General features: G+C 43.3%; 1 protein-coding gene across 3 annotated transcripts in view; it reads right to left on the bottom strand.

The window, feature by feature from the left end:
• LOC115108228 (myosin light chain kinase, smooth muscle-like) overlaps positions 1-25,968 on the bottom strand; it is a 93,630-nt gene that overhangs the window by 31,852 nt on the left and 35,810 nt on the right. For all 3 annotated transcript variants that reach the window (XM_065011978.1, XM_065011972.1, XM_065011974.1), the window contains exons 6-12: positions 17,265-17,430; positions 16,847-17,012; positions 16,649-16,670; positions 15,901-16,493; positions 14,185-14,388; positions 12,925-13,059; positions 9,361-9,540 (exon numbers count right to left, since the gene is read on the bottom strand). In XM_065011978.1, coding sequence (XP_064868050.1) covers positions 9,361-9,540; positions 12,925-13,059; positions 14,185-14,388; positions 15,901-16,493; positions 16,649-16,670; positions 16,847-17,012; positions 17,265-17,430 — 1,466 coding nt within the window. The remainder of the gene's footprint in view (positions 1-9,360; positions 9,541-12,924; positions 13,060-14,184; positions 14,389-15,900; positions 16,494-16,648; positions 16,671-16,846; positions 17,013-17,264; positions 17,431-25,968) is intronic.

Genomic DNA, 25,968 nt, shown 5'->3' with positions numbered 1-25,968 from the left:
GGGAGAAGAGCCTTGGTTTGGGAGAACCTTCCAGAAGGACAACCATCTCTCCAGCACTCCACCAATCATACCTTTATGGTAGAGTGGCCAGACAGAAGCCACTCCCCAGTAAAAGACGCATGACAACCCACTTGGAGTTTGCCAAAAGGTACCTAAAGGACTCTCAGACCATGAGAAACAAGATTCTCTGATCTGATGAAACCAAGATTGAACTCCATGGCCTGAATACCAAGTGTCACGTCTGGAGGAAACATGGCACCATCCCTACGGTGAAGCATGGTGGTGGCAACATCATGCTGTGGGGGATGTTTTTCAGCGGCAGGGACTAGGAGACTAGTCAGGATCAAGGGAAAGATAAACTGAGCAAAGTACAGAGAGATCCTTGATAAAAACCTGCTCCAGAGTGCTCAGGAGCGCAGACTGAGGCGAAGGTTCACCTTCCAACAGGACAATGACCCTAAGCACACAGCCAAGACAACGCAGGACCGGCTTTGGGACACTTCTCTGAATGTCCATGAGTGGCCCGGCCAGAGCCCGGACTTGAACCCGATCAAACATCTCTGGAGAGACCTGAAAATAGCTGTGCAGCGACGCTCCCCATACTTTCCGAATGCACTGTATATTAAGGCTGGAGTAGATTTCTTATAGTACTTCCCAAATGGCACCCTATTTCCTGTACATAGTGCAATACTTCTGACCTGAACCCTATGGGGTAATGCCACTTTAAGAATGTTTGCATATCTCGCATTACTCATCTCATATGTATATACTGTATCCTTAACTATCTATTGCATCTTCGCCACTGTCACTGCTCATCCATATATTTAATACTTATATATTCTCATCCCATTCCTTTACTAGATTGTGTATATTAGGTTTTGTTGTGGAATTGTTAGATATTGCCTGTTAGATACTGCTGCACTGTCGGATCTAGAAGCATTAGGCATAAGCATTTCGCTACACTCACAATAACATCTGCTAACCATGTGTATATGTGACCAATAACATTTGATTTTGATTTGATTTGGGAGCCCTGTGCATCGCATGGGAGTCTCCGCTTGTTCAGATAAAGATGAACCTCCGGGCCAAGAGCAAGAGCTCTCCTACATCAATTACTCAGTTGGCTGGCAATCTACTCCGGCCAGGACATCTGAAACCTACAGTACTGAAGAAACCATGCCAAAGAATGTGGAAAACCTGTGTTCTCAATGACATTGGCAGCCAAGCGTATAGTCTGAAAACTTTCAGAGGCTCTGGAGCAGAACATTACAAGTGTACAGCTGATCCTCATATGGACTTGTCGTTGAAGAATTAGAGGTTGACCGATGATGAAAGCGGTGATGAAGACACGTCGGCGCCAAGGCACAGCGTGATGATTTGATCACGATTTATGGCACTGTCCGGATGGATGACCATATTTATACGCATCACAGGAGTGGAGCACACCTTCGCCAGTGGCTTTCTCTGGGGCCGGACATTGCCACGGAGGTCCAAGGATACTGGCACACTCAGAGGCATGACGACTGATTCAATTAAATTGTCATGTTTGGATCCCTTCAGTAGCTCTGAAGAGCTGCAAGTTAAGGATTTATCTTGCTGAACTAAACTGGTCGCCGGACGGTGGTCAGTTCAAAGCCCCTATCATTTAGATTGAGTGTGTGTCGATTAGGTTTTGAGAATGATTGTGAAGTTTTATGCATTTTGTTTGTTGGCCAGCAGAGTGATGCTAATTAATCGATGGAGGAAATTGAAATGGGTTGCTTCATTCATTGAGAACTTCTATTGCAAATTTCCTGGCTATACTTTGTAGGCCTATGCCATAGTGTGTATGCTATGTTATTAGACAGACAATCTTCTACATTGTAGAAAAATGTATGGTATGTACACATTTTCTAATTATATTCTTATTGCATACTTGTAATGCATCTTTATCACTTTTAAATTGGCTTCATACTGTAGTCCTTGTAATTCAGAGTAATATTCTTTGTTTTGTTGTTCTGGACTAATGATAAATATACAGTACCAGTCAAAAGTTTGGCAACACCTATTCATTCATTTTAAAAATATATATTTTCTACATTGTAGAATAACAGTGAAGACATCAAAACTATGAAATAACACATATGGAATCATGTAGTAACCAAAAAAAAGTGTTATGAAAAATCTAAATATATATAGTAAATTTGAGATTCTTCAAAGTAGCCACCCTTTGCATTGACAGCACTCAACCTGCTTCATGAAGACTGTTTTTCCAACAGTCCTGAATGACTTCCCACATATGCTAAGCACTTGTTGGCTGCTTTTTCTTCACTCTGTGGTCCAATTCATCCCAAACCATCTCACTTGGGTTGCGGTCTGGTGATTGTGGAGGCCAGGTCATCTGATGCAGCAATCCATCACTCTCCTTGGTCAAATAGCCCTTACACACTATCACACCTCCTCCTCCATGCTTCACGGTGGGAACCACACGTGGAGATCATCCGTTAACCTACTCTGTCTCACAAAGACATGCCGGTTGGAACCAAAAATCTCAAATTTGGGCTCATCAAACCAAAGGACAGATTTCCACGAGTTTAATGTCCATTGGCCTGATTCTCGCAGTCTCCACTGAACAGTTGATGTTGAGATATGTCCGTTTCTTGAACTCTGTGAAGCATTTATTTGGGCTGCAATCTGAGGTGCAGTTAACTCTAATGAACTTATCCTCTGCAGCAGAGGTAACTGGGTCTTCCCTTCCTGTGGCGGTCCTCATGCGAGCCAGTTTCATTATAGCGCTCAATGGTGTTTGCGACTGCAATTGAAGAAACTTGAAGAAAGTTCTTGACATTTTCCGGATTGACTGACATTTATGTCTTAAAGTAATGATGGACTGTCATTTATCTTTGCTTATTTGAGCTGTTCTTGCCATAATATGGACTTGGTCTTTTACCAAATAGGGCTATCTTCTATATACCACCCCTGCCTTGTCACAACAAAACTGGTTTGCTCAAACGTATTAAGAAGGAAATAAATGCTACAAATGAACTTTAAAACAAGGCACACCTATTAATTGAAATGCATTCCAGGTGACTACCTCATGATGCTGGTTGAGAGAATGCCACAAGTGTGCAAAGCTGTCAAGGCAAAGGGTGGCGGTGGCTACTTTGAAGAATCTAAAATGTATTTTGATTTGTTTAACAATTGTTTGGTTACTATATGATTCCATGTGTTATTTCATAGCTTTGATGCCGTCACTATTATTCTACAATGTAGAAACTAGCAACAACAAAAAACAACAAAATATGGAATGAGAAGGTGTGTCAATTTTTGACTGGTACTGTAATTATACTACACATCGTACACTTGGTTTCCACCTTGACAACTCTGCTCTAAACGTGACTCAAATAATGCGAGAACTTAGATCTCTAGAATCAGCTTATAAGTATCCGAACATTGTTAATTCCATTATGGTACAAGATAGACACATTATAGTCTGGTGATGCAATGATTAGCTATCTTGCTAGACCCGTCAGAGACTCACAGGGCCGTATGCATTTTATACACATGATTATGGAGTCAGAATGAATAATTATTACGATAGAATTCCTCCTACTCTGATCACATTTTGTCATCCTCAGAAGTCGGGAGTAGAATCTCATCCATAACTACAGACTTGCCATCTGGAGAAGTTTCCAGAGCACAACGCAATGCTATATCTGCATCCCAAATGGCACCATTTTCCCTATTTAGTGCACTCTTTGTGAACAGAGCCCTGGTCAAAAGTAACACACAAAATAAGGAATAGGGTGCCATTTGGGATGAATACGAGATATGTCCTGAACGTTACCAGGTGTGCGTCCCAAAAGGCACCCTAACCCCTATACAGTGCACTACTTTTGATCGGACACGTTACAGTACTCCAATTACAGCTCTTATCATACTTTAGACCCGTGCTCTAAACACCACAGCGACGATCTGGACACTCCAAATGACTGATGATGTGATGTTATTGGCAAACTAGTGAGGTACATGTCCTGAAAAAGCAAACACTTGGATAATCTCATTAAAGATGACCATAGGACATGAGGGGAAAAGGGCGATGCTCTTGCCAAGGTCTTTAAGAGTCAAAATCAAATTACTTGACTCATCAATTATACTTTAGTCATAATGGGGTAAAAAGCTAAGTTGAATCTAATGATAAAAACATGTATTATCACAATACAGTTATATAGAAAGAAATCATATATCAAAATAAAAAGGGACAGAGGGAGCAAGATGACAAGCTGTTCTGAGCGAAACAGGCACATTTCCACGAGGGACTTCTCTATTACGGAGGGCTTCCTGAGAGAGAGAGAGAGAGAGCGAGGACCTTTTTGGCCCTCGCTCCTTGATTCATACGCACCATGTATGGCGTTTGGTTCTACGTAGAGTCAACCCCCTTCCCCAGGTTCATAAATCTAGTGGCCCTAACCTTGTGGACGTCAGGACCCTACAAGACAGGGCTGGTCATAAACACAGCCCACTGTCTGTATACATACCCAGCATGCCAGAGGGAAGATCCAAGGCATCTCCATCAGCACTACTGCTTAAAAAGCCCCGTTTCACTGCTGCCTCAGGCTGCGTCCCAAATGGCACCCTATACCCTTTATACTATACTAACTTTTCACCTGGGCCTATGGGAGCTTTTCGTCAGCCCTGGTCAAAAGTAGTGGGAATATGGTGCCATTTGGGACCGACAGTAATCTGAGGAGCCCTCATAACAGTTTACACATGGCCCAAGGGCCCGACTTTAAACAAAAGTTAATAATAATGCAGGGAGCCTAACTGCGTGGGACATCCTCTAGCCCCTCTACCAATCCTAAGGCATGCAATACTCAACAGTCAATATAAACATTTTGCATTTCCCAAAGGCATTTCAATAGTAAAAAAGAAACCATCACACCTTACAGTATTCATATATCATTGGAGGCTGCTGAGGGGAGGACGGCTCATAGTAATGGCTGGGATGGAGCGTAATCGAATGGTAACTAACCCAAGAAAACCATCTGGTTCATACCATTCCATTCACTCCATTCCGGCCATTATTATGAGCCGTCCTCCCTTCAGCAGCCTCCGCTGTCATATACTGTAGGTATATGTACAGTATGATGAGAAGTTAACTTACAGCTAACACTGCCATGGCTGTTCTTCAACAATATCTTAGCTGTGTTGAACATAGCAGACTCACCCTACCTCTTTAGACTGGCATCATATAAATGGGCACCAATCCACTCATCTACTTGTTCTCACAGATTCAGTGTGATGCCAACTTGCCAAGCGAATCAACGGCCACTTGGCTTGCAGCTAGCCCATCTGCATGAAGCGTTGCATCTTTAAATCAGGGCTTAGAAAGAAGACTCTTCGATTGAAGTGAAGGTTAACCTGTAGATCGAGATCACTATGGAATCTTACAGTCAGTGTCATTACCGTTAAACATAAGTGTATTATAATGCATTATAAAGGACTTCATAGAATGTGCTTCCAAACAGATTGGATTGTGGGTGTCCTTACAGTTATACTCTCTCACTGCTCTAGCACTCTTTTGCTACTAAAAAGGAATGAGTGCCATTAGTTCTTAATGCATGACCAAGATGGTTGGTGTGCTAGCAAGTCAAACAAGCTGTAATTTCTCGCTCTCTCATGCTGCATGCTGAACTCACGGTGCATGTGTGGGAAAATGATGGCATTTCACATTATAAAAAGCTGAACCTCTGCCATGAAGCCCTGTGTGCGCTGAAAGACAAGGTTTCTGTCCCAAATGGCACCCTATTCCCTACAGAGTACACCAGGACTTTTGACCAGGATAAAAAAAGAAAAAAAAGTAGTGGACTATATATATGGAATGTAGGGAATATATAGGGAATGTGGTGCCGTTTGGGATGTAGACAAGATGCATGCTGGAACAGAGAGAGCAGATGTTTCCTTAAATGCAACATCAGAGCCCTAAAATAGATATTCTCTTAGAGCAGCAGCGTTGCTTATCAAAGGGCTCAAAGTACTCTCAATATAGACATTTCAGGGCTTTAGTAAACAGTCAAATGCTCATTCTTCTGAGAAGAGAAGCATATTTCCCATCATGGATTGAGCACATTCTCAAAGCCAAAAGATTGCTAAGACTTAAAATAGCCTGATAGTATGAGACACATTTTATGTACAGTACCAGTCAAAAGTTTGGACACACCTACTCATTCAAGGGTTTTTCTTTATAGTTACTATTTTCTACTATGAACTATAAAATAACACATATGGAATCATGTAGTAACCAAAAAAGGTGTTAAACAAATCAAAATACATTTTAGATGAGATTCTTTGCTTTGATGACAGCTTTGCACACTCTTGGCATTCTCTCAACCAGCTTCACCTGGAATGCTTTTCAAACAGTCTTGAAGAAGTTCCCACATATGCTGAGGAGTTGTCTGCTTTTCCTTCACTCTGCGGTCCAACTCACCATCCCAAACCATCTCAATTGGGTTGAGGTCGAGGGAATTGTGGAGGGCAGGTCATCTGATACAACACTCCATCCTTCTCCTTCTTGGTCAAATAGCCCTTACACATCCTGGAGGTGTGTTTTGGGTCATTGTCATGGTGAAAAACAAATTATAGTCCCACTAAGCTCAAACCAGATGGGATGGCGAATAGCTGCAGAATGCTGTGGTAGCCACGCTGGTTAAGTGTGCCTTGAATTCTAAATAAAACACAGACATTGTCACGAGCAACACACACCTACACCATCACACCTCCTCCTCCATGCTACACGGTGGGAACTACACATGCGGACTTATCAGTCCAAAAGTACAGATTTCCACCAGTCTAATGTCCATTGCTCGTGTTTCTTGGCCCAAGCAAGTATATTCTTCTTATTGGTGTCCTTTAGTAGTGGTTTCTTTTCAGCAATTCAACCATGAAGGCCTGATTCCTCTAAACAGTTGATGTTGAGATGTGTTTGTTACTTGAACTCTATGAAGCATTTATTTGGGCTGCAATCTGAGGTGCAGTTAATTGCGGATTTCTGAGGCTAGGAACTAATGAACTTATCCCCTGCAGCAAAGATACCTCTGGGTCTTCCTTTCTTGTGGCAGTCCTCATGAGAGCCAGTTTCATCATAGCACTTGATGGTTTATGCGACTGCACTTGAATAAGCTTTCAAAGTTCTTGACATTTTCCGGATTGACTGACCTTCATGCATTAAATCCACCTCTGGCCTGCTCGCCTCCCTACCACTGAGGAAGTACAGTTCCCGCTCAGCCCAGTCAAAACTGTTCGCTGCTCTGGCCCCCCAATGGTGGAACAAACTCCCTCACGACGCCAGGACAGCGGAGTCAATCACCACCTTCCGGAGACACCTGAAACACCACCTCTTTAAGGAATACCTAGGATAGGATAAAGTAATCCCTCTCACCCCCCCCCCTGAAAAGATTTAGATGCACTACTGTTCCACTGGAGGTCATAAGGTGAATGCACCAATTTGTAAGTAGCTCTGGATAAGAGCGTCTGCTAAATGACTTAAATGTAAATGTAATGTTAAAGTAATGATGGACTGTTGTTTCCCTTTGCTTATTTGAGCTGTTCTTGGCATAATACGAATTTGACCAAATATTGCTATCTTCTGTATACCACCCCTACCGATCGGCTCAAATGCACTAAAAAGGAAAGAAATGCCACACATGAACTTTTAACAAGGCACACCGGTTAATTGAAATGCATTCCAGGTGACTACCTCATGAAGCTGGTTGGCGGAATGCCAAGAGTGTGCAAAGCTGTCAAGGCAAAGTGTGGCTACTTTGAAGTATCTCAAATATAAAATATATTTTGATTTGTTTGACACTTTGTTAGTTACTACATGATTCCATATGTGTTATGGCATACTTTTGATGTCTTCATTACTATTCTACAATGTAGAAAACAGTAAAAAAAAAACTTGAATGAGTCGGTGTCCAAAATTTTGACTGGTACTGTATAGATTTATATTTTACCGGAGATGTTTCTATATATAGCATGTTTAAAGAATTTTTCAGCATAACATGCATGTGTGTTCAGATGTTCAAAAATTTACATTTTCTTTTAATAACTTGAAATATTAATTCGGCATTCCCCTACATGACCATCATTTTAGTAAAGCAGACTTTTCACTTGTCCTAAAAAAAATATTTCCAAAGCCATTGTGGTGTACACTGAGTGTACAAAACATTAGGAACACCTGCTCTTTCCATGACATAAAGAGTGACCAGGTGAATCCAGGTGAAAGCTATGATCCCTTATTGATGTCACTTGTTAAATCCACTTCAAATCAGTGTAGATGAAGGCGAGGAGACAGGTTAAAGAAGGATTTTGAAGCCTTGAGATATGATTGTGTATGTGTGCCACTCAGAGGGTGAATGAGCAAGACAAACAATTTAAGTGTCTATGAACAAGGTATGGTAGTTCTTGAGTGTGTCAACAACTGCAACGCTGCTTTTCACACTCAACTGTTTCCCGTGTGTATCAAGAATGGTCCACCAATCAAAGGACATCCAGTCAACTTGACACAACTGTGGGAAACATCGGAGTCAACATGGGCCAGCATCCCTGTGGAATGCTTTCGACACCTTGTAAAGTTCATGCCCCGATGAATTGAGGCTGTTCAAATCAAATCAAATTTTATTTGTCACATACACATGGTTAGCAGATGTTAATGCGAGTGTAGCGAAATGCTTGTGCTTCTAGTTCCGACAATGCAGTGATAACCAACAAGTAATCTAACTAACAATTCCAAAACTACTGTCTTATACACAGTGTAAGGGGATAAGGAATATGTACATAAGGATATATGAATGAGTGATGGTACAGAGCAGCATACAGTAGATGGTATCGAGTACAGTATATACATATGAGATGAGTATGTAGACAAAGTAAACAAAGTGGCATAGTTAAAGTGGCTAGTGACATAAGAATGCAGTCGATGATCTAGAGTACAGTATATACATATGCATATGAGATGAATAATGTAGGGTAAGTAACATTATATAAGGTAGCATTGTTTAAAGTGGCTAGTGATATATTTACATCATTTCCCATCAATTCCCATTATTAAAGTGGCTGGAGTTGGGTCAGTGTCAATGACAGTGTGTTGGCAGCAGCCACTCAATGTTAGTGATTGCTGTTTAACAGTCTGTTCTGAGGGTAACAGGGGGTGCAACTCAATATTAGGAAGGTGTTCCTAATGTTTTGTACTCTCAGTGTAATGTGTATTGTATGTAAATAGTGTCTCAGAGTACAGGTCATGGTATATGATCAGTTATACATTTTGGATCTTAATGAACAGCAGGGAGGAGCTGAACCCACTCTGAGAAGCTTGATACATACGGCCACTGTAGAGGCTCCCAAGCCCACCTTTGACGATGACTCTGGAAGTGCACACCGCTCTCCCATGGCTGTTCTCAGCGACACACGCGTACTGGCCTTCGTCCTCTGGCAGTGCACCCTGGACTGTGAGTTGGGTCAGGCCATTCTCAAAGGCAGAGTGGGCATGCGGCACTGGCTTGTCTGGAGGGGGAGTGGGGGAAGGAACATGCGTCACACTCGAGGAGGAAACACCTAAACCCAGTCCACACACAGCAACAACAACAAAAAAGTTTCTTACACTAAGAGTGTAAAAGTAAAGGAGAGCAGTATTACATGGAGAGAGATGATTGAAGAAAGATTATTAGAAATTAAGCAAGAGACTAATATTCATTCATTCATATTGAACAAAGAAAATGTTTGTTGTGGAATCGCTCATAAAACAAAATAAATGTGTGGTGGCAGAGAAAGACTACACGAATGTAAAAAACAACAACAACAACCTTGTAACTGATCGGATGTGTGTTTCCCTGCAGGCCTGAGTTTACACAGACAGGCAGCTAGCTAGCTCTGTGTTAAATTGATCCACCTGTGGTGGGCCGGGCACAAATGCACGCTGACACGGTCGCCAGGTGTATGGCGTTTCCTTCGACACATTGGTGCAGCTGGCTGCCGGGTTAAATGGGTCGTCGTGTCAAGAAGCAGTGAGGCTTGGTTGGGTTGTGTTTCGGGGGACGCACGGCTCTCGACCTTCGCCTCTCCCGAGTCCGTACGGGAGTTGCAGCGATGGGACAGGAACGTAACTACCAATTGGATACCATGAAATTGTGGAGAAAGGGGTCAAATAATATACGAGTTGTGATGGTCTGACACCAACAATGGCGAAGGTGTATAAAGATGTCGGAATACAGATATGACGTCATTGTTTTAGCACGAGCCACACAGAGTTTTGTTAACTACAGCGCACAACATGATTCAATGAACCAGTAAATAAATCGGCACAATCACAATTTGGAGTTTTACAAATTTTGGAGCTCAAATTGAGATCATGTATACTGTGCTAATGACGACACAAAAAGAGAGTAACGGAAAGGAATGTACAATATGCAATATTTATGCACCACCGCTATATAAACGGCTCTTGCTCCCTCCCGGTGCTGGACCACCCAATCCCAAGAAAGGCATTCACTTTGAAATCCAGGGGAGGCTTTTCTTTTGTCCTTGTGGTAGGCATTTCATAATCGGCCGGCACAGGTCAGAGTTTGGAAAGAGAGAGAGTCTCAGATGTCTGCTTTTGGAGCACAAACACTTGCCAAGTCTAGCTGTGTGTAATATTTCAGAAGAGGTTTCAGGAGGCAGCGATGCATGTTTTTCCTTTATATGGTTCCTAGGCCTCATATTTGTTTAATGGCTGTGGGTGTATTTTCCAGCGGAAAGAACAGAGGGCTGCGAATCGGTCGGTGCTGGGATCCCTGCTGGGAGCGGGGACTATTTCTCTTCCCTGAGATAAGTGTGATGCCATTAACTGTCCATCCGTCTTCAAGAGACCAGAGTATAACATCAACAGTTCCCGTACAGCTCAGACCTGGAGCACTAAGAGAAGTGGCCTTGTGGAAACTATGGCTACGTCCCAAGTGACACCCTACTCTCTATATAGTGCACTACTTTTGACCAGGACCCATAGGGGTCTGGTCAAAAAGTAGTATACTATGAAGGGAATAGGGTGCCATTTGGGACACAAACTATGTTAGATCCTTCACTAAAATCAGGAACAAGTCAATTCTATTTGAGTTTAAAGATTAAATCTCTATTTTAAAGATGCCTCTTAAAGGCCCAGTACAGACAAAATGTGATTTTCATATGTTTTATATTTCAGCACTATGAGGTTGAAATAATACTGTGGAGTTGTGAAAATAATGATAATGCCTTTCTAGTGTACTGTAAGAGCTGTTTGAAAAGACCGCCTGAAATGTCATCTTGTTTTGCTGAGATGGAGCTTTGGTCTGCCTGGTGACGTCACTACATGGTAAATTAGTTAATAAACCAATAAGAAAGAAAGTGCCAAACCGCTCTGCCAATAACAGCTAGTTTTCAATTTTCCCCTCCCCACTCAGCCCACTCCCAGACAGTCCTAGCAAATTTCTTGCTTGAGAAATTGCTCTTTGCTAAGAAGCTATTTTTTTTTATAATTAAGTACTGTAAGGTACTTAATTGTTACCCAGAAATTATTTGATATTTAGATTAAAACGGCTGCATTGGACCTTTAATACTTTTCAGCTATGTTTTCTAACGAGGATAATTCAACTCAAACACATTTGGCCACCGAAGTAAAACAAAACACAAACAATTACATTGGCCAAGACGCTTCACAAACAAGTTCAGGAGCCAAACTTTTGACTAGAAATGAAAGTTACAGTTAAGAACTGTAGCCCTATGTTGTGAGCCAAGTTAGGCTCAGGTGATAGATTGATTTTGTCTAACTCTTAACAAATTGTGATCCATCTTCATTAAATATGGAAGGATAAAAATGACCTAGCTACAATAAAAAAATACTATGTTCAGTTGGAATTCTGCTAGATCAATTGTCATGCCAAGCTTTCATTTTGGTTAGTGATATTGGGTACCCTTAGGACGTCCATACTCCCAAGGCTAAACCCTGACCCCTAACCTTACCCTAACCTTAACCCTTACCGTAACCAATTCAAACGTCAACTCTAATGAGACATGGACGTCCCCAAGGCTCCCGTATAGCATTAATCCATTTTGGAGTTATGACTTTCAAAATTGCCCATTCAAGGTGTTTCCTCCTACATTCTCTACGTAGAGCAGTTAAAGATGAAAAAGATCAACATTCTCTGTGTGGGATCTGACATATTACAGAGACACATGAGCCTTCAGCAGCAGAGCAGCCAGACCTGTGAAACGGTGGTCCTGTGATGGGCCGGCCTCATGCTGAGAGGGAAAGCAGTAGCAGACTTACTATGGCGGTGTCCCAAAGGGCACCCTATTTATTACCTTTATAGTGCACTACTTTTGACCAGGGCCGTAGTGCCCTATATAGGGAATAGGGTGCCATTCGTGAACGCATGTAATAAATTACACCCCCCCCCACCTAGCTGATCTATTCAAGAGGGTTCTGAGTACAGGGACTTTTTGTTATTCCTACCACTTCTCCCTTCATCCTTCACTTTTCATAGGAGTGGAAGGGATTTTCGTCTGTCCGTCCAATGAGATGCAAAGCATTGAAAAACAGGATTATCACCCCCCTCTTGTGGGTATAATGGATATACGGTAACTAGCAGACAATGGTGACTGCTACTGCTAGGGTTGCACATTTACGGTAATTTTTGCCAAATTCCAGTTGGAAATTATAGGAAAGTTACTGGAACTTTGCATTCTCAGTTACTGCAGGGGGAGATGCAGGGTGGCAGGTAGCCTACCGGTTTAAGAGCGTTGGGCCAGTAACCGAAAGATTGCTGGTTTGAATCCTTGAGCCGATTAGGTGAAAAATCTGTCCGTTGTGCCCTTGAGCATGGCACCTATTTCTTAAGTCAAATGTAAAATTGTTTTAATGATGGGCTCTCTCACCGTTTAGGAGCCAGGAGATGTTCGGTAGAGGCTCCCCCTCCACTGAACACTGCAGAAGGAAGTCCTGGCCCTCACTCACTGAACATCCCTTCAGGACAGTGCTGAACGCAGGGGGCTTGCCCTCCAGCCGTGGGTCTGCAGGGGAGGGAGTACACAGACAGAGTATTAAGAATACGACCTAAATATATTACATTGGGGCCTTACATTTGAAATGCGTGGTACTGGTCAGTCTAACGGGCCCATTTCCACCTTAAGACTTTACCCCAGTGTTTGGCCTAAAGTACCTGCCGCAAACAATACCTACCCGGACTTGGGACAACCGACCGCGGTATCAGCAAACTGGGTGTATGACCAGATGCAATCTTTCCTTCTCTCCAGTAGAGGGCATAGGTGGACAATAATTGTGGCAGTCATGTCTGGGAGGACACACACTCCCAACAAAAAGACTGCTCATCTCAAGCACAATAACCTGAATATGCATAGAGTCCGACACGGCTCTGTATTATGGAAAATAAAAGCGATAAATTCTGGACTCTCCCTAAATTAAATCACCGTAGACTGGTGCCAGTACGTTTAGTCCAAAGAAAACCACCAACCAGATATCAAAACAGTTTCACTTGGACAATAAACAACCAACTGTTATTTGGTTAAAGACCGCAGACAGCTTATAAGGACCGGTCCAATAGCAACAGTGTCTCGTTTTAGTTGAACTCAGCCCAAAAATCGGCATTGCCGCTGAGGAATGAACTAAACGGTCGATGTGCTCACCTCAGTTTAGCCTGCCTTCATCATTATCGTGTTTTGATTAAGACAGGCAGGGGAAATGAATTAGACGCTTATTTACCCAAAAGGCAGAGCTGGAGACTGCGGAGACCATTTACGTCTAAACTACTGTACCTTCAACCATGAAAAGGATGACGCGATAAATATCCTGCACAACAAGGGCCTTAGTTCACACTATTAAAACCAACAATGCTGCTCTCCCGTTCTCCTTTAGTTCCTGCCACAGTGTGTATGGTAAACACTTTTTGACCAGAGCCCTACAGGTCCCAGGGACTCAAAGGGGGGCACATTTTAGTGACTTCCCTAGCACCACACACCTGATTTAAAATAAATCAACTGCTTTGATCATTTTAAAATCAGATGTGTGGTGCTAGGGCAAAAATAAAACATGTTGCACCTCTTGGGTTCCCCAGGACCAGGATTCGGAAATGCTGGATAAAAATCAGGTGCCATTTGGGACCCAAACCAAGTACTTACTCTTGACCGTGAGGTTCCAAGTCGAGGACACCTTCCCAGTGCTAGTAGTCAGGGTGCATCCGTACGTCCCACTGTCCCTTTTCTGGACGTTGTCCACAGTGAGGGTGTGTGTGTTGCCGTCCTGCTGGAAACTCAGCCCTGCTCTGGGTCTCAAAGGGAAGCCATCTTTAACCCAGCTCAGGCCAGCCACGGGAGAGCCTGAGACTGGAAGAGCACATTAACAGTCAATCTAATGGGTTAAATATGCAATAATAAAAGTGCCTAAGAACTGTTAGTGAACTGGTATTCGTGAATTGGCAAAAATGTGCATCTAAACATGACAAATACATACAGAATTTTACAGAGTTACGGTTCATATAAGGAAATCAGTCAATTGAAATCAATTCATTCCTAATCCATGGATTTCACATGACTGGGAATACAGATATGCATCTGTTGGTCACAGATACCTTCAAAAAAAGGAAGGGTCGGGGAACAGAAAAGCAGTCAGTATCTGGTGTGACCCCCATTTTCCTCATGCAGCGCGAAACATCTCCTTCGCATAGAGTTGATCAGGCTGTTGACTGTGACCAGTGGAATGTTGTTCCAATCCTCTTCAATGGCTGTGCGAAGTTGCTGGATATTGGTGGGAACTGAAACAGGCTGTCGTACACGTAGATCCAGAGCATCCCAAACATGCTCAATGGGTGACATGTCTGGTGAGTATGCAGGCCATGGAAGAACTGGGACATTTTCAGTCTACAGGAATTATGTATAGATCCTTGCAACAATGGGCCATGCATCATCATGCTGAAACATGAGGTGGCGGATGAATGGGATGACAATAGGCCTCGGGATGTCGTCACGGTATCTCTGTGCATTCAAATTGCCATCAATAAAATGCAATTGTTTTCATTGTTCGTAGCCCATACCATAACCCCACCACCACCATAGGGCATTCTGTTCACAACGTTGACGTCAGCAAACAGTCTGCCATCTGCCCAGTACAGTTTAAACCGTGAAAAACACATTTTTCCAGCGTGACAGTGACCATTGAAGGTCAAGACCCTGATGAGGACGACGAGCATGCAGGTGAGGTTCACTGGGACTGTTTCTGACAGTTCTTCGGTTGTGCAAACCCCCAGTTTCATCAGCTGTCTGGGTGGCTGGTCTCAGACTATCCCGCAAGTGAAGAAGCCGGATTTGGAGGTCCTGGGCTGGTGTGGTTACACTTGGTCTATGGTTGTGAGGCCGGTTGGACGTACAGTACTGCCAAATTCCCTAAAACGACATTGGAGGCGGCTAATGGTAGAGATATTAACATTAAATTCTCTGGCAACAGCTCTGGTGGACATTCCTAGTCAGCATGCTAATTGCACACTCCCTCTAAACTTGAGACATCTGTGGCATTGTGTTGTGACAAAACTGCACATTTTAGCATGGCCTTTTATTGTTCCAAGCACAAGGTGCACCTGTATAATGATCATGCTGTTAATTAATCACATTTTTGATATGCCACATCTGTTAGGTGGATGGATTATCTTGGCAAAGGTTAAATGCTCACTAACAGGGATGTAAACATATTTCTGCACAGCATTTTTAGAGGAACAAGATGTTTGTGCTTAAGGAACATTTCTGGGACCTTTTATTTCAGGTCATGAAACATGGGACCAACACTTTACATGTTGCATTTATATTTTTGTTCAATATAATACACCATAAGATGTTTTGAATCACCTTGGCATTTGAATGCGACTTTGGTCCCCTCTTTAGTGTCCTGGCTCTGAGGTACAGAGTCAAATTTTGGTGGAGCTCCAGCAGTCACTGCTGTCCTCGCTGACCTGCTCTCTCTGGCCTGCCTTCTAGTCTCTCTAGTGGGCTCTGGAGATGGCTGTGGGGGGCTCTGGACTCCCACTGGGGGAGTCTTCACCCTATCCCTTGTATCCCTCTCAGGGGCTCTGTGTGGGTCTGGGCTGGTCCTAGCAGCTCCCTGGCCTCTTAGATGGTGTTGCAGACTGGTGGAGCTGGTAGCCTTTGGGGTTGCCACTCCAGGCTTTCTAGGGGCCTCATCAGGCAGGTCTGCAGGGGGCTTGGGAGACGCCAGGATGGTGGTCTTGGGAGACACCATGGTGTCCTTCCATGTTGCTTTGGTCAGCTCTGTGTGGTCTTTGGTCTCCCTGGTGAGTGTGGCGAGTCTCTCTCTGGTCCCAGTCCTGTCTCCTGTCTTGGTAGGTGAACGCCGGTCAGCGAGCAGGCCGTTACTTGTGTGCTTGACTTCGGGTGAGTCAGTTGTCTTTGGGACAGGGGCCACCGGAGCAGAGGGACCAAGGCTGTAGTAACACATTGTCAAGGGATTGAATATTTAACTGTAGAGAAATTCTTGTGGAATTATTTGGTAGAAATGTATACATCTCATGAAAATAATTGCTCATGGAATCAGTTAGTAATACTACAATGCAGGGAATTGTATGAGATACATACTCACATGCCAGCCTCACTGCCTGAACCTAAAAAGGAAAGGATGCACACTGAATTTCCTCTCAAATACAACAAAAAATGTCCCAAATATAACTTGTTCCAAATGGCACCCTATTCAGTGGACCCTAGTCAAAAGGAGTGCACTACAAAGGGGAAAAGTCATATTTGGGACACAGCCTGTGTGTTGATGGCTGCAGTATCTTACCCTGAACATTCAGCTCTGCTGTAGCTGTGGCCTTCCCAGCACTGTTGGCCACAGAGCAGGTGTACATTCCTGCATCGTCCACACACACGTCTCGGATCTCCAGGAAGTGGATTCCCGACTTCTCAAACATGTTGAAGTGGGAAGAAGTATGAAGCTCTTCATCTCCCTGTGACACCCATCAAAGAGAAAAAGTGGAAGAGAGAGATGTCAGAGATTAAGACTCACCATCCTACATATTTGAAAGACAATACACCATCTCTGTTCTAACCAGAGTTGCAAAATCTAAATGTTAACTTTCCAAAATGTCATGCTTATTCCCTCCTAATTCAAACAAAGATTCAAAGTGCGATTGCTGGAAAACCTGGGAATTTTGGGAAAGTTAATGAGATTACTAAACCTTCTCTCTGTTCCATCTCACCTTAAGCCAGGTAACCAGGGGCTGTGGGCGTCCTGTGATTTTGGCAGAGAACTTGCCACTCTGTCCCAATCGGACAAAGATACGCGAGGGCCTTGTCACAAACTTAGGGGGGCTCTCCCCCCAGATACTGGGCATGCTCTCCATGGTTGACACTCCAAACCGCCCACTGGAGTCAGAGAAAACACAACCACTCACTACCTCAGCATCCAAATATGTGTCTGCTTAATCACGCCACTTGAACAAACAAATTCCATTTGAACAATGACTTAATATAGCAAATATGAGTGACTGACAGACTATATTTACAGGCAGTTGCTTGCGGATCCAACTTTTACGGGATTTTGTCTGCAGCAATCAAAGATCCGGAGCTTCCCCAATCTTCTGTGCATGTACAGAGTATATCAAACCTTAGGAACACCTTCCTAATATTGAGTTGCACCCCCCCCCCCCCCCCCTTACTTTATATCCACAACTTGGATCCCTCCACAGCCTCATAGATGATCTAGATACTTTTTCTAACCTCTCTGCATTACAACCAAATTATGATAAGTACTACATTTAAGCAATAAGGTACGAGGGGGGTGTGGTATATTGGCCATATACTGTACCACAATCCCCAGAGGTTCCTTATTGCTATTATAAACTGGTTACCAATGAAATTAGAGCAGTACAAATAAATGTTTTGTCATACCCGTGGTATAAGGTCTGATATACCACATCTGTCAGCCAATCAGCATTCAGGGCTTGAACCATCCCAGTTTATAATATGTATTGCATCACAAAAAATGATACTTTTACATTACCATGTAGTTTACCAATAAAATGGTCTGACGGTGAAGTGGACATACTCGGTATTCAAAGAAATTATCTCACTACAATACATTTTAATAGAAAGTTAGCAAAAATAGAGCTTGCTACAGTGGAAAGGAAAATACCTTTCCATTTGTGGAGAGATCACGCTGATTAACTCTTTAGTCATATGCCTGTTTAACTATTTAAAAAAAATATATATATTATATGAGCAATTTCTTTTATTTTCTTCGGAACAGCAAGCCAGACAACATTAAACAGGCCTATTTCTATAATTATCATGAATTCGGGGAGCAGAAATGATTCAACATTAAAGCATTACACTTCTCACTAAAGGCTTCAGTCATACAAAAGCTATACTTAAAACCCGAACTGGTTCTCTAGCAAGAATGTGTGACCCCATGTTCAGGAATGGGCTTTACAATCTCTCACTTTAGGTTATTTGAAAATGAAATCATCATCTCTAAAATATCGCTATTTTTAAAACAAGCCATAGAAAGTCGGTTGCAATTTCAGTTTAAATCAACCAGAAAAGACAAAACAAATATTACAACCAATATTATGGTTAAACTCAAATACACTAATTGATAAAAAAAAATATATATCTTTGGTTATGATATTTTTAATGATATCATAAATAGGACTGGTGGAGTTGTCACACATGCAGCAAACAAAAATATATGGACATTTCAGCTCTACTCAAAATGATACCCAATTTCAGCATTACCACAAAAATGGAAGAGGCAAGTGGAAGGGGGAAAAAGTAAGGAACATGTCTGTTGGCCCTGCATTAAAGACCAAAATTGTCTAAAGACAATTGTGATACTTTATTTTATTTAATTTAAGGACCAAATAATTGACAGCTGTTGGGGGGATACAACCATCCCAGCTATGCAGATTTTGCTGGGAAGCGAGAATAATTATCAGATCAAATTTGATTGGTTACATACAGTACCCATGGTTAGCAGATGTTATTGCGAGTGTAGCGAAATGCTTGCGCTTCTAGTTGCGACAGTGCTGCAATATGTAATCGAACAATTCCTCAACAACTACCTAATGCACACAAATCTAAGTAAAGACTAAGAATATATACATTTACATGTATGGATGAGCAATGACAGGCAGCATAGGCAAGATGCAATAGATGGTATAAAATACAGTATATAGATAGATGACTAATGCAAGATATGCAAACATTATTAAAGTGCCATTATTTAAAGTGACTAGTGATCCAATTATTAAAGTGGCCAATGATTTCAAGTCTGTATGTAGGCAGCAGCCTCTCTGCGTTAGTGATGGCTGTTTTACATTCTGATGGTCTAGTGGCCGGGGACTTAATGCAGGGAAACTTAAATCCGTTTGACCAAATTTCTATCAGTATGTTAAATGTGCAACCAGAGGGGAAACAACTCTGGACCACCTTTACTCCACACACAGAGACGCATACTAAGCTCTCCCTCACCCTCCATTTGGCAAATCTGACCATAATTCTATCCTCCTGATTCCAAGCAAAAATTAAAGCAGGAAGCACCAGTGACTCGATCTATACAACAGTGTCAGATGAAGAAGATGCTAAGCTACAGGACTGTTTTGCTAGCACAGACTGGAATATGTTCCGGGATTCTTCTGAGGGCATTGAGGAGCACACCACATCAGTCACTGGCTTTATCAATAAGTGCATCGAGGATGTCGTGCCCACAGTGCCTGTACGTACATAACCGGACCAGAAGCCATGGATTACAGGCAACATTCGCACTGAGCTAAAGGGTAGAGCTGCCGCGTTCAAGGAGCGGGACACTAACCCGGAAGCTTATAAGAAATCCCGCTATGCCCTCCGATGAACCATCAAACAGGTAAAGCATCAAAACAGGACTAAGATCGAATCGTACTACACCGGCTCCTCTGGCAGGGCCTGCAAACTACTACAGACTACAAAAGGCAAGCACAGCCGAGAGCTGCTCAGTGACACGAGCCTACCAGACGAGGTAAATTACTTTTATGCTCGCTTCGAGGCAAGTAACACTGAAACATGCATGAGAGCATGAGCCGTTCCGGACGACTGTGTGATCACGCTCTTCACAGCCATTGTGAGCAAGACCTTTAAACAGGTCAACATTCACAAGGCCGCAGGGCCAGATTAATTACCAAGACATGTAAGCATGCGCTGACCAACTGGCTTCACTGACATTTTCAACCTCTCCCTGTCTGAGTCTGTAATACCAACATGTTTCAAGCAAGCCACCATAGACCCTGTGCCCAAGAACACTAAGGTAACCTGCCTAAATGTCTACCGACCCGTAGCACTCACGTCTGTAAGGCTGGTCATAGCTCACATCAACACCATTATCCCAGAAACCCTAGGACCCACTCCAATTTGAATACCGCACCAACAGATCCACAGATGATGCCATCTCTATTGCCCTCCACACATGGACAAAAGGAACACCTATGTGAGAATGCTATTCGTTGACTACAGCTCAGCGTTCAACACCATAGTGCCCTCAAAGCTCATCACTAAGCTAAGGGCCCTGGGACTAAACACCTCCCTCTGCAACTGGATCCTGGACTTCCTGGCGGGCTGCCAACAACACATCCGCCATGCTAATCTGTAACACAGGGGCCCCTCAGGGGTGCGTGCTCAGTCCCCCTATTTTGCACAGTTGAGTTCTGGCCACATGAAAGAAAAGTGTGTTGGCGGATTTGTCTTACAGTAACGTTATACTATGCTATTCGGGTTAGGTTATGTAGAACACTGTGATCATTATGTGATCTTGTATACCAGTGGAGGCTCTTCAAGGGAGGAAGAGGACCATCCTATTCAGTGAATTTCAACAACCAAAAAATTGTGAAACATTAAAAAAGGTATCCTTTTTAGATAAAACTCACCAAATAATTGATTTAAAAACACACCGTTTTGCAATAAACGTCTACAGTAGCCTCAACAGCACCTTTTAGGGTAGCAACATGGTGTAGCCGGAGGACAGCTATTTCCAGTCCTTCTCTGGGATCATTGTCTTCAATACAAAACCTCGGAGGCACATGGTTCTCACCCCTTTCCATAGACTTGCACAGTAATTATGACGACTTCCCGGGGACGTCATCCAGCCTCTTTCAGTATGAATTGACATGTTCTCCATCCAATCCAAGCATACGCTACAGCTAGCTAGCACTGCAGTGCATAAAGTGTGGTGAGTTGTTGACTCAGAGAGAACGACAATTGTTTTGTTCAAAACTGTTCAACTACTAAGGAAGAGCAGCAGAGAGCGAGAGTGAGCTAGCTATATTTCATTGTATTTTTTTCTTCTTAGTTTACTTTTCACTTACTTAGCTAATGCAGCTAATTTAGCTTACCCAACAACCTGACTCAAGCAGAGATTAATGCTATGTGTGTTAGCTAGCTGGCTAAGGTTACCCAACACTGCAACTCTAAGTCAAGTTAAGCTAACAAAAATATAAGCTTTTGGTTTTACAAATGTATTGCCACTGGGACCCGCTGGTGTAACTGCTAAACTGCTTGCTGTACACTGTACTGCGTGATAGTGAACCCACAATCCAATCCATGTGTACAAACACATTAGTTCTAGTTTGTTGATCATAACGCTATGGTGACAACTTAGGCTGTGTAGCCATTAGTGGTTATGCTATGAAGGTTTGGCTGCCTGGTCAAAGACTGACACAGTTGTTGTGTTGTCCAAAAGCAAGGGGAAAATAAAAAGTGAGAGAAGGAAAGCGAGTAGATGCGAGAAGGAATTATACAATGATCAAAGTGATGATGCTGTATGTGGCTGCTATAAAGGTGAACTGTGTGTGGGTGATCAGGGGTGTATTCATTCCGCCAAGTCAGTTGCTAAATGTTTCTTAAGAGCTCCAATGTAACCTGCCTAAATGACTACACCACCCTGTAGCACTCACATCTGTAAATATGAAGTGCTTTGAAAGGCTGGTCATGACACACAACACCATCATCCCAGACACCCTAGACCCACTCAAATTTGCATACAGCCTCAACAGATCCACAAATGACGCAATCACAATTGCACTTCATACTGCCCTCTCCAACCTGGACAAAAGGGGAAATAACTATGTGAGAATGCTGTTCATAGACTACAGCTCAGCATTCAACACCATAGTCCACTCCAAGCTAGGGACTCTGGGACTGAACAACTCTGTAACTGGATCCTGGACTTTCTGACAGCTCGGACCCAGGCAGTAAGGGTAGGCAACAACAACTCCAGGACACTGACCCTCAACACGGGGGCCCCTCAGGGATGTGTGCTTAGTTCCCTTCTGTACTCCCTGTTCACCCATGACTGTGTGGCCTCGCACGACCCCAACACCATCATCCTTGGTGTCCACATAACTAACAACTTAACATGGTCCACACCCACCCGCAGAGTTGTGAAGAGGGCATGGCAGTGCCACTCCCCATCAGGGAGGCAGAAAATATTTGTCATGGGCCCTCAGATCCTCAAAAGGCTGCACCATCGATAGCATCTTGACAGGCTGCATCACCACTTCGTATAGCAATTGCACCGCCCTTCACCGCAAATAGCTACAAAGGGTGGTGCGGACATCACTGGGGCTGCCATCCAGTACCTCTATATCAGACAGTGACAGAGGAATGACTGACAAATTGACAAAGACTCCAACTACCCAAGCCATAGATTGTTCACTCTGCTGCCATCCAGAAAACAGTACCGGAGCATCGGCTCTTGGACCAACAGGCTCCGAGACAGCAGTCTTATGGCTTGGGGGTAGAAGCTCAATAGCCAGACTGCTAAATAGTCAATTAAGAGTACCCAAACTCTCTGGACTGACTATCTTGCACTTGACGCTAAGCACACGCACTAGACTTGATATATACACACTCACTCCCACACAAATCACTCACGTTCAAACACTACATGCACAAACATACATGCATTCACACATGCAGACTCACACTTTAACACATTTTATTAGTCAAAAGCACCGAATACAACAGGTGTAGTAGGACTTACAGTGAAATGCTTACTTAAGAGCCCCTAACCAACAATGCAGTTTAAAACAATATGGATAAGAATAAGAAATAAAAGTAACAAGTAATTCAAGAACAGCAGGAAAATAATAATAGCGAAACTATATACAGGGGGGTACTGGTACAGGATCAATGTGCTGGGGAAACGGTTAGTTGAGGTAATATGTACATGTAGGTAGAGCTATTAAAGTGACTATGCATAGATAACTGAGAGTAGCAGTGGTATAAAAGAAGGGGAGAGGGGAGGGGGGGCAATGCAAATATTCTGGGTAGCCGTTTGATTAGGTGTTCAGTAGTCTTATGGCTTGGGGGTATAAGCGGTTTAGAAGCCTCTTGGGCATAGACTTGGTGCTCCGGTACCGCTTGCCATGCGGTAGCAGAGAGAACAGTCTATGACTAGGGTGGCTGGAGTCGGACAATATTTAGGACCTTCCTCTGACACTGCCTGGTATAGAGGTCCTGGGTGGCAGGGAAGCTTGGCCCCAGTGATGTACTGGGCTGTTCGCACTACCCTCTGTAGTGCCTTGCGGTCGGAGGCCGAGCAGTTGCCATACCAGGCAGTGATGCAACCAGGATGCTCTCGATGGTGCAGCTGTAGCACATTCTGAGGATCTGAGGACCCATGCCAAATCTTTTCAGTGTCCTGAGGGGGAATAGGTTTTGTCGTGCCCTCTTCACGACTGTCTTGGTGTGCTTGGACCATGTTCGTTTGTTGGTGATGTGGATGCCAAGGAACTTGAAGCTCTCAATCTGCTCCACTGCAAGTGATCGGTCCTCTTTTTCCTGTAGTCCACAATCATCTCCTTCGTCTTGATCACGTTGAGGGAGAGGTTGTTGTCCTGGCACCACATGGCCAGGTCTCTGACCTCTTCCCTACAGGTGAGCGTTTTCTTGTTTGCTTATGGCGGAATACAGCTCATTCAATGCTGTCTTAGTGCCAGCCTCAGTCTGTGTTGGTATGTAAACAGCTACGAAAAATACAGATCAAACTCTAGGTAGATATTGTGGTCTACAGATTATCATGAGATACTCTACCTCCGGTGAGCAATAGCTTGAGACTTCCTTAGATATCGTGCACCAGCTGTTATTTACAAAAATACATAGTCGGCTGCCCCTTGTCTTACCAGACGCAGCTGTTCTATCCTGCCAGGACAGCGTATAAACCACCAGCTGTATGTTGAGTGTCATCGTTCAGCCACGACTCCGTGAAGCACAAGACATTACAGTTTTGAATGTCCCGTTGATAGTTTAATCTTGTCCGTAGGTCATCTATTTTATTCTCCAAAGACTGCACATTTCCTAGCAGAATGGAAGGAAGTGGGGGTTTATTCGATTGCCTTCGAATTCTCAGAAGGAAGCAGGGTAGCCATTTGAAGAATTTAAAAAATTCATTTATTTAACACCTCATTGATTCCGCTTTGATCTAACTTTATTATACAAACGCCGAAGCTTCCCACCATTAGCTCTGACAAATTGAAAACCCTAGTCATTGGCGACTCCATTACCCGCAGTATTAGACTTCAAACGAATCATCCAGCGATCATCCACTGTTTACCAGGGGAGGGCTACCGACGTTAAGGCTAATCTGAAGATGGTGCTGGCTGAAGCTAAAACTGGCAGAGTGTAGATAGTGTAGAGAGTATAGAGATATTGTTATCCACGTCGTCACCAACGATGTTAGGATGAAACAGTCAGAGGTCACCAAGCGCAACATAGCTTCAGCCTGTAAATCAGCTAGAAAGATGTGTCGGCATCGAGTAATTGTCTCTGGCCCCCTCCAAGTTAGGGGGAGTGATGAGCTCTACAGTAGAGTCTCACAACTCAATCACTGGTTGAAAACTGTTTTCTGCCCCTCCCAAAAGATTGAATATGTAGATAATTGGCCCTCTATCTGGGACTCACCCACAAACAGGACCAAGACTGGCCTGTTGAGGAGTGACAGACTCCATCCTAGCTGGAGGGGTGCTCTCATCTTATCTACCAACATAGACAGGGCTAACTCCTCTAGCTCCACAATGAAATAGGGTGCAGGCCAGCCACTAGCACAGTCAGTGTAGTCAGCTCAGCTATCCCATTGAGACCGTGTCTGTGCCTCGACCTGGGTTGGGCAAAACTAAACTTGGCGGTGTTCGCCTTAGCAATCTCATTAGAATAAAGACCTCCTCCATTCCTGCCATTATTGAAAGAGATCGTGATACCTTGCATCTTAAAATAGGGCTACTTAATGTTTGATCCCTCACTTCAAAGGCCGTTATAGTCAATGAACTAATCTTGATGTGATTGGCCTGACTGAAACATGGCTTAAGCCTCATGAATTTACTGTGTTAAATGAGGCCTCAACTCCTGGTTACACTAGTGACCATATCCCCTGTGCATCCCGCAAAGGCGGAGGTGTTGCTAACATTTACGATAGTAAATTTCAATTTACAAAAAAACAAAACGTTTTTGTCTTTTGAGATTCTAGTCATGAAATCTATGCAACCTACTCAATCACTTTTTATAGCTACTGTTAGAGGCCTCCTGGGCCGTATACAACCTTCCTCATTGATTTCCCTGAATTCCTATCGGACCTTGTAGTCATAGCAGATAATATTCAAATTTTTGGTAATTTTAATATTCACATGGAAAAGTCCACAGACCCACTCCCAAAGGCTTTCGGAGCCATCATCGACTCAGTGGGTTTTGTCCAACATGTCTCTGGACCTACTCACTGTCACAGTCATACTCTGGACCTAGTTTTGTCCCATGGAATAAATGTTGCGGATCTTAATGTTTTTCCTCATAATCCTTGACTATCAACCCACCATTTTATTACGTTTGCAATCGCAACAAATAATCTGCTCAGACCCCAACCAAGGAGCATCAAAAGTCGTGCTA

The sequence above is a fragment of the Oncorhynchus nerka genome, linkage group LG3 (assembly GCF_034236695.1).
Source record: "Oncorhynchus nerka isolate Pitt River linkage group LG3, Oner_Uvic_2.0, whole genome shotgun sequence".
Lineage (NCBI taxonomy): Eukaryota > Metazoa > Chordata > Actinopteri > Salmoniformes > Salmonidae > Oncorhynchus > Oncorhynchus nerka.
Note: the sequence above shows the minus strand (reverse complement) of the source record. Positions and strands in the feature narration are given on the sequence as shown.